This window comes from Sphaerodactylus townsendi, linkage group LG01 (assembly GCF_021028975.2).
Source record: "Sphaerodactylus townsendi isolate TG3544 linkage group LG01, MPM_Stown_v2.3, whole genome shotgun sequence".
Lineage (NCBI taxonomy): Eukaryota > Metazoa > Chordata > Lepidosauria > Squamata > Sphaerodactylidae > Sphaerodactylus > Sphaerodactylus townsendi.
In genome coordinates this window covers 99,125,264-99,135,424 of record NC_059425.1, presented here as the reverse complement: position 1 = coordinate 99,135,424, position 10,161 = coordinate 99,125,264, and the positions used below count along the sequence as shown (strand labels likewise).

At 39.3% G+C, this 10,161-nt stretch overlaps 1 protein-coding gene across 1 annotated transcript in view; it reads right to left on the bottom strand.

The window, feature by feature from the left end:
* Positions 1–855: 855 nt before the first annotated feature.
* Positions 856–10,161, bottom strand: part of SYNE1 (spectrin repeat containing nuclear envelope protein 1) — a 375,888-nt gene continuing 366,582 nt past the window's right edge. The window contains exon 139 of the mRNA XM_048488624.1: positions 856–1,741. Coding sequence (XP_048344581.1) covers positions 1,498–1,741 — 244 coding nt within the window. The 3' untranslated portion in view covers positions 856–1,497. The remainder of the gene's footprint in view (positions 1,742–10,161) is intronic.

Below are 10,161 nucleotides of genomic sequence, written 5' to 3'. Positions count from 1 at the left end.
CTACCTCACAGGGTGTCTGTTGTGGGAAGAGGAAGGGAAAGGAGTTTGTAAGTCACCTTGAAGAAGAGTTGGATTTATATCCCCCCTTTCTCTCCTGTAGGAGACTCAAAGGGGCTTACAAACTCCTTTCCCTACCCCCTCAAAACAAATATCCTGTGAGGTAGGTGGGGCTGAGAGAGCTCCATAGAGCTGTGACTATCCCAAAGTCACCCAGTTGGCGTGTGTTGGAGGGTATAGGCTAATCTGAATTCTCCAGATAAGCCTCCACACCTCAAGCGGCAGAGCGGGGAATCAAACGCAGTTCCTCCAGATTAGAGTACACCTGCTCTTAACCACTATGCCACTGCTGCTCCTTACAGGAGAGAAAGGTGGGGTATAAATCCAAACTTGTCCTTAAAGACCATCTGGAAACCAGTTTTGAATGAATAATGCCAAAAATAACTGGCACCGTGGAAATGGTCACCTTTGTGCGAAGCACAGGAGCAGCTGGTGTGTATCTTGAAGGGCTGGAGGTGGGACTTCCCATCCTCATCCAGCAATCAGCACTGCATTCAAAAGGCACACCACTGTGGAAGCCTGTTTCCTCACTTCTTTGCTTGATTAGGGCTTTCCTTTTAATGGAAGAATTTTCTTATACACCAGAGAATATTGCAACAATTCTTCAAAATGTTGCTTCTTTCAAATATTTCTAAATAGATCATCATCACAGCTTTTATAGTTGGTTTTTGAATTGTTGCATCTGTAAGTATATGAGCCATCTGGTTTTGATGCCAGAACTTTTAAAAAAGCACATAGACAAATTGTTCCATGGTTTCTGTAAGAAATTATTACAAACAAATTTTGGCAAACTGTACATACATAAATATGTATCTTTTTAATACTTAACATACAGATTTGTTCATAAAGCCTTCTGGAATCTCATTTATTACATCTGTTACTTTTTTAACCATAAAAAACGCCATTCAGATTTACAGCTTGTGCATCCAAAGCAAAGGTTAAAAGATCATGCCCCACCCTAATCCCCACACACAAAAGAGTGGGGGAAATAATACAGTCCCTTACAAGCTCTTTAAAATTTATCTTACAAGTTTCTAAAAGCTCTTTAACATAGTTTGTGTGTGTGTGTGTGTGTGTGTGTGTGTGTATACATACATACATACACACACATACACACATACAGTGTAAATATCAATTATTCTGATAATGAAAGGCGCGGTTATGAATGAAGTTCTTCTTCAGTCTTAAGTCCTCTGCTATGCATAGTATAGGGCACTGACCCAAAATGGCTGATTAATTCAGGATAGTGGCTGAGGGGAGGGAAAGATCCCATCTCGTATTTCATAGACTTTTCAGTTGCAAACATGCAACCTGATGCTTGATACAATTTGGTGCTGATCCACATTTCGTTTAGCACGTGGTCAAGTAGACATCACAGCTGCCGACATGGGATATACCTGTGTTTGAAATGCCCACTTCCCTGTCACCTTTTGAACTACTTCATAAAGGTGGTGGGCCATTAGTATATCTTAGCATGGGGTGAAAGGAGCGTGCAAAGTTATTGGCCATGGCACAGCTGAAGTCTTCCTCAGTCATTGGCACAAGGCAAGCAAGACCAACAAGGAACAGCAAGAGAAGCTGGAGTGGAAGAGCTGCTCTGAGGACTCTGAGAAGGAAACACTGGCGATGCTGCCGGGCTGGCTGGCCCTCAGAAAGGGAGGAATCTGAGCCACCTCTTGTGGACCTGAGGAGATAAGTCAATACAGAGATAAAGTCATGTTTTATTATGAATTATTTAAGTTGATATATTTAATGAAATACTGGTTTGAATATAAAAGTAATGCTCATCTTCCAAACATACTTCAAGTCAGAGGGCCTTTTTCAGGTAATGTAATATTTGTTTTGACATTGGATGCTGAATTATTTAAAATAATATGCTACCACCACAACTCTAAGACACCAAGTACCTCCATCAAGTTCCATGTTGATTTAAAGTAACTTTATTATATCAGCACCTAAGAGCACAAACAAACAAGCAGCATTACTGGCTTTCAGGGAGACGGTTTCAGGAGCAGGATGCAAGGGTAGCTCTAAGTCCACTTTTCAACTGTTTTAACATTTATTTTTAATGTTAGGGAAGTGGACCAGCTATTTCTGTGTCATGGAGTGAGCATAATATGCCACTACTAGTCAGCAGAATTTTGAACATCCATATACAACAGGACAGATGACATCGTTTCTTTTTGCACTGAAGGGGCAATTAAAATCCATGACTGAACTGTAGGAAGACTTTTGTATTAGAATTTACAACCACAAAACATGAATTCAGCAAAAAGTAACGAAGAACTTCAGACTTGCTTGTCCTGACAAGGGCCTTTTGATTTCATCATCAGGAAATATCACCCACCCTTATATTTTGTGATTAACTGAAGTAACAGTGACTTTGATTGTTTTTCTGGCAATGGTTGCGGGGGGGGGGGGGGTTGCCTTTCTGTGGCTACTGGATGATTTATGGACATGTATCTTTGCATTTCTCAAAAATCTCAAGAAACCCAGGAAGTTATTTTTGCTACATTTAATTGACTAGTGGGGATGTGAATGTTCAAAGCTAATAAATGATTAACTACTTGAAATGATAGGGCTGGCAAGAGACTCAAGATCAAAAACAAAAGGTTGCAGATTATTTACAGGCACATCACTGGAAGTAGGCTGGAAAGCTGCTTAGTCTGGCATTAAGTGAGACGTTGTATTATGAATGCATTGAAACGATATGGCACATTTAACAGCTTCAGAGCATTCTATATTAAAGTTCAATTAGACCCAGCCTTCCACTGTCTTGACAATGCTAACACGAGGAGTTAATGGACTGAGAGAAAGACAAAGGGAACAGCCAGTGCTGCTTAACTGTCATCCTAGTCTACTCAACTTCTACTCAACTTCTTCTTGACATGACTGTTTCCTCACAGGACTCGACTGTACTCTTTGGGCTCATGGAGATGGACACTCTATGGCTCCTCCTGCACATGCTGAATAATGCACTTTCAAAACAATTTCAATGGGTTTTACTGTGTGAAATAGCAAAATCCACTTGCAGACAATTGTGAAAATGGATTGGAAGTGAATTATTCTGCATGTGGGGAAGGGGCCTGTAATCGTACATATGAAAAGGAAGGGATCATGACAGCTAGTCTCACCCTTCACATACTGGAGGCGACTTTGCACAAGAAGGTTTCTGGGCACACAGTCAAAAGTGTGTAAAGTATGAACATGTCATTTGTATCCATGGAAAATGGAGGATGTGGACTGCACAGCCATATGTTATACATACTGATGTGCATTAACGTAGGCATTCTGGACAGATGTCACCTCCAATCAGTGGAGGTCAAGTATGGTCTGTGGATGAAACCATGATAAAAATGGTACAATAGGGAGATGTTCTAAAAAATTTTTCATAATCACTCTGAATTCTCTTGGTCTTAAACTCCTACAATACACATCAGGTTCTTGGATAGTAGTTCTCCTGCTATCCTAGATTTGTATTATTTCTTTAAATGTTCATATACCTCTTTTCTCCACACTGGCTGGCTTACAACATTATACTCTACTCCTTCATTTTATCCTCACAATAACCCTGTGAGGTGGGTTGGGCCAAAGTTACTCAGCAAGCCTCCATGATAAAAGTGGAGATCTGAACGAAACTGGGTCTCATGGATCCTACTCCTATCTCCACTGCATATATGGACACCAGGTTCAAACCACAGTCATAATACTTACTGTGTGACTTTAAGCCAGTCATAATCTATCAGCCTTGCCAACCTTATTGAGCTGTTGTGAGGAGTATGCCATGGAGAGAGCAACTACCCTATCTTCAAGGTCTGAATAACTCTAGCTGCACCAGATTCACCTTCTTTTGAGTTTCTGTCATATTGGGTAGCTGTCATGCATTAGTCACAAGGAATCTGTCTTTGCTCTTTGGCTGGTACTATTTTACTTTGCTTGCAAAGTTCAGGATCTGCTATCTGGCTGAATTTAGTTTTATCTATTTTATTTTCTTGTGTTTTATAAGTAAGTCACTAGGTGGTTAACAAGGATAACTTTCAAGATTTCAATTCATTTTTCTTGTTTGCTTTAATGGATTCTACCATCTGACTGACTTATTCAAGTGTATCTTGTCTTTCTATGATTGTACTTCTCTCATTTAAACTACTAGCTAGGGTGGGGCAAGATTTTCTGTCTGATTTTGAAATTGGGCTTTTGCCCTTACTCAGCTTATTAGGCCACTGAATTCAGTGGTACTTACTTCTAAGTAAACATTAACACTATGGTTTCAATATCCACAATGAATAGTAAGATGGCACTGGAGTTCACTTTATTTCAAAAGAAATTCAAGTTCACCAATACAAATGGATAACAGCCTCTCTGCTTCAGGGAGGCAAGCCATTGGCATAGTTTGAACAAGGAAGGGCCCAGCAGGCAGTTGGGTAGGCAGCCTAATGTAAAGAGTCCTGTTCTTTCTCCATTTCCCACAGAATAGCTTGGACACTGATGCAGTACAACAGGGGTAGGGTAGGTGATGCTTGGCAAAACTCTGATTCTTTTTAACTCCTGTGAACTTATTTGCCTTCAACTTCTACTCTTTCTGATGAACAAGGATAACTTCTTGTGTTCACCTTCCTGAGCTAGTTAATTCTCTCTTTCCATCTGGTACGCTTCAATTTGATTCTTTATCTACAATTAAAGACTTTGGGGAATTTACATGTATTTTGATCCTATTTCTTTTTAATTGCCTCCTTTAATTTCTCCTATTTTAAAATCTTTCACTAACAGAATTCTTTGTACAGATTGTTACTGCTGTTTCTTAGCTACTTTACATGTCAACCATTTGCTTAGCCACTTGTGTTTTTCTTTTTGGCTTTAAAGTTGCTTTAGACTAACCTCTAATGATTTTTTAAAAAAATCCTCTTGATTGTTTTGTTTTGGCTCATTACTGTCTTGTTCCTCAACCGCATGAATGCCTTGCTTTTATTTGGCTTTTTTGATCTTTAGCAATCTCATTTCCATTGCTATCGATCAACAGATTACATTATTTCAAGCAATTTTCTTTTCCTGTCCAAGCACAGCAGTGCCAGTACTCTGCTTTTTGTCTTAATTTATCTCTAGATTTTGATACTATTTAATTTGTGTCTTTTTTTCTTCCATAGTGTATCTTTATTGTTATCTTTTTGTAATTTCACTTTTATTATTTCTGTTCAGTCTTCCCACTTCTCAGCATACTGGAAACCCTGAGGTTTCCATATTGAGTCCTTTGTTCTTAGGCCTTTAATGGCTTTTTAAAAATTATGATTTTGGAATTATTATATTTATTTGCTGGTGTCATGGTGGGCATGTATGGAATGGGAGAACTGACTATTCCTCTTCCCCAGTAGTGCAATAGTATGTAACTGGTGAGCTCTGAGTCTAGTAACTTCCTGCACGCCAAGTCCTGGACTACTGTTCAGTTACAGCACAATTGCTCTGTAGAACTGATTGCTGACCAGGAACCTGATAATCTAACCCCTCACTTGAAGGAGTATTTTATAATCGTTTCTCACACGTTGTATGGGATAAATTGGGAAAAAAACTCTGAAACTGACCACATTTCCTTCAGCCCTGATTTCACAATTTCAAGATGCTATAGCATTTACATGTACAAAGGAAATGCCTGTTTTGCTGTTCAGTGTCTCGGGGACTTAATTTAGGGTGAATGTGTGCTCTTCTCCCATCCCTAATTAATTATCTCGTTCAGGCATCTAATTTCAAAGTAGTGGTACTATCCTGGATTTTTTTTGGGGGGGGGGAACTGGGATTGGAATGCCTCTTACCTTCTTTCCCTCTGGAATACCTCAGGAGTAAGACCAATTTCCCTTTTCTTTTTAACTGATACTCAAGTGCCCCTAGCAATCTATGCACGTTGGAAGCAGCTTACCAGTGCATACTTTTCTACATAAATGGGGAATCCTTTGATAATGTAGAAGCTTTGTTTTTCCAACTGAATGATAGATACAAGGCTATCAGGTTTGCTATTAAGAATATTGTTGGAAATATTCAGTTATTCCTCTTGGTTTTTTGATTTTTTACCTCTTATTACTAGTCCATCATGTTATTTCTTCATAGTTGGTGACACTTTTACATTAAATCTTTTAAGTTTTTTTTTTAATCCCTCAGCCAGTCCTTATGTCTCTTTATGCATTCTGTTGCTGCAGCTATTTTCCCAGCTTCCCAATGAAACTAGAGATCTTGATGTTGTTTTGAGTATTTCTCTCTAGTGGAAGCATAACACACTTTGCCACCTGAGGCAGTGGCAGCAACGGCCACAGTCCTGACCCTTCTCATCTTGCCTCATCAATGGAATCCACCTGGAAGCTAGAGGAAATAATGCTCCTTCCCTCTTTGCTTCCATTGGCTTGTTCTTAAAAGCATAATAAACAGTGGATGCCCTGGCAGGCCTTCCCTAATTCTTCAAAGGTTCTTTCCAACAGACCACCAGAAAAAGTGGCCAAACTCTTACATGAAGGAGTGTTGTGAGAGTTCAGAATTGGAATGAATGGCATGCCTCACTGTTTCGAAAGAGGCTTGAGGAAGTAAAGATATAAGGATGATTCTTTCCTCTGCTTCCTGGACAGCCATCAGGCAGGCAAGAAATTGATAACAGGAGGTTAGCAGCAAGCAGAACAGTAGGTTGCTATCCCTAAATACGGTGCCTGAAGTCACCACCTCAGATGGCCTCATTACAGAACCAACTCTGCCCCTCCCAATTCTTTTCCTTTTCATATTGAATCAATAGTTAACTCTTGTTGCTACCCATTACAACCAATTCATTTTTCTTGGGATGAGTCTACCCAGGTGCTGAATACTCTTTTAGTTGGACTTTCCCATTATTCCCATTTTAAACCTGTTGTTATATTCTGTCCTTATAATGTTTGTATGCAAATACTTTTATCCGCTTCTAATTGCACTGATTGCCTTTTCTGTCTTGCACTGGATTTTAAATTATGTTATTCACTTTTCAGTGCAATGATCAGGCAATTTCTTTTTAAGTTTCATCTGTACATTCACATTCTTAGACTTCTTGGTCTGTTAGTTCTGTGTTGCTCTTTTGATCTTGTATTTTTCTTCTTTCTCACATCTTCCCATTTTTTTCAAATTGCTTTCTTGGGGGGAGGGGGGATCCATGGCCAATTAATACTTACTAAATTATTGTTTCTTGTATCAAGAAAGTTTCAGTTCATCTGTTCCAGTTATCCTATGACTAAACTGCTGTAGCATTCTTTTTCCCAGTTTTAAATTATACTATTACTATTTTGTTGTCTGTAAGAGACTAGACTTATTTGGGCAGGTCTCTTTTGGCTAGCACTTAGTTTTGCAGGTAGTCAGCAAACAGTAAATATTATAATTTATTCAGTGCCAGAACTGCAAAAGCCTTGACAAACTGTCTACTGCTAATTAACACTAACTGTAGACTACAAAGCTCAACATTTGCTTCAGCAAATTAAACATTTCACATAGCTCAACCTCCATATTGCATAAATTAGTTGATGTCAGGTTATAGGAAACGATGAACAGGTTACTGAAAAGAGCAAAGAATAAAATATGTATTGAGGACAAATACTTAAAACAATATGTGTTTTGGTTAAAAGGTAACCGTACTCTAACATTATGTAAGAAAATCCATCTTGTGGCCCTGAGTGTTTTTTCCTCCAAGTCCATTATAGCCATGGACACACTACATCGTTATCTGCAGGATGTGATATTATCAGCTGTAAACAATATAATTAGGGGGAAAGTGGTCTAGATATAACTGGAATAGAGTGCAGTTGCATGAGTAAGGTTTTTTTTAACAATGTAAGAGCATCCAAATGATGCTCATATATTTCATGTTTCTAGGGAACAACATTTGAGAAACTCTTGATTTTAATGTATGGGTTCTGTAATTTTTTGTATTAGGGCAGATGTATTTATGAATGGCAATGTCAATAACCGCTGAACCCTTGCTGATGAGATCCAAGGATACAAGGGTGGAGGTGACCATTTCTGATTAGGGTCAAATGGCAATAAAGATCCAGACTGAGGATTTTGAGCTAAGGAACAAAACCAATGTGGAGAAAGTCATCCACTGAGGAATGCATTCTGGTTTTAAGCACATTCTGCTTACTGCAAGATGCTTAGCATAAAGCACCTAATACTGGAGGTATGCACTCCATAATGGTGCAGCACTTCCACAACAGAGGACATGCTGCTGGAAGGGAAGGAATAAGCATCAAATCTCAATGTCTTTGATGGACATACAAGAATATGGAAGAAATACTTTACAAAACAGATTTGATCATCTGATCTGATTTTAAGTGCAGCATGTTGTTTCAGTGGGGAGCTCTCTGTGGCACAGAGTGATCAGCTGAAGTACTGCAGTCAAAGTACTCTGCTCATGACCTAAACTTAATCCCGATAGAAATCAGTTTCAGGGAGCCAGCCCAAGGTTGACTCAGCCTTCCATCCTTCCAAGGTTGGTAAAATAAGTGTTGGTAAAATAAGCACCCAGCTTGCTAGGGGTAAAGTGTAGATGACTGGGGAAGGCAATGGCAAGCCACCCTGAAAACAAAGTTTGACATAATATGACAAAGCCCCATGGGTCAGAAATGACCTTGTGCTTGCATAGAGGACTACTGTTTAGCTATTTCAATTAATTTTTATATTATATTTCTTCTAGTAGAGTGGTGCACAGGAATCCTAAACTTTGTAAAAAACTTCCACCCAGCCAGGGCTTTGAAGTTACGCCACCCTTTTGGCATAACTCCGTTAAGCCCTATAGAGAGCTTCCAGGCAGCTGTTGCTGTTTTTTCCAGCTGCCTTCCCATGCTGCCTTGAAGCCCTCTGGAGGCAGTGCGGCAGCAGTGCTCTCCCTGGATGCCTCAGGATCTGGATTGGGCTGCTCATCACAAAATCCTTGTTCTGATCACATATTCACTGAATCTTTTTACTCTGTGGAAGCCAACATAGTCCTTCAAACCTGGGTTAACATTTGAAATGGAAAGTGATACAAAAGAACATCATCCTTGATTAATAGTTTTGGAGACAACAGGTTGGATCACTGGCACCTAGAATAAAACAGACCTCTTAAGGGAGATGATAGTGTAAACAAATCTGAGTGAAACCACAATTACTTTAATGGTGCAACCCATGCAATACTGTACAAGAAGGATTCTTCAGTGGCTGGTCATGGCAAGTAAAAGTATTGTGCCATACAATGAACATCTGTCAGTTCATTAGTACATTTTTAGTGCTGTTTGCTCATGACATAGGGCACAAATAAGTGGTTGTTTTGTTTTGATCCTGTCAAAACCCAACAGTTTGATGTAGGTGACAATATATTAAAGCATTTGAAAAGCAATGTTACTTGCTGATTTAGCATAGGATGCTGGAAATGGGAGTTACATAAAAGCCCTGCAGCCTGTTAGTACTGTTTATTCAGGCTGCCAACAACAGACCTTTGAGAGAAATCCAGGGTCTATAGCAAGGGATGGCGGAAGGGTGCATCTGGTTTTAGAGTACCCGAACATTGCTTTGAGAGAGTTATCTTGCCAAAGACACATTTTCTTTATATCTTTTTATCTTTAGTTCATTAAAAAAGACTCTGCTGTTCATTTAATTTGCCAGAACTTTGTCACTTGAACAGCTTGCCTCTCTGTCATATACCCAGTTTACTACGGTTAGCTGATCCAGTGCAAGATCAAACACAAGGTACTCTGATCACAGGCATGTCAGAATAGTAAAGAACACCACAACAGCTTGTACTCCTTTTATCAGTTAAAACCACATTAAATATCAGCTACAGCCTGTCTGGCTTGCGTGTTTGATTAACTTTCCTATTCAGTAGAAACTCATTTGTTTTCCATGCTTGTCTGAATGACAAATTGATTATTGTGTTATACAACTAAGAGATGTGTTAATAAACAGTTTGGAGAATTCAGATCAGAGAGGTGGCATGTAGATGCCATAGTTAAAATATGGGTGGGCCCCAAAGCTGGAAAGTCCTACTAAAGTGCATGGTGGCTCACCAAACAACATTTTCAATATCAAAATATCCCAAGAGGGCATGTGCATTTGCAAGCAGATAAGGAAGAAGAGAGA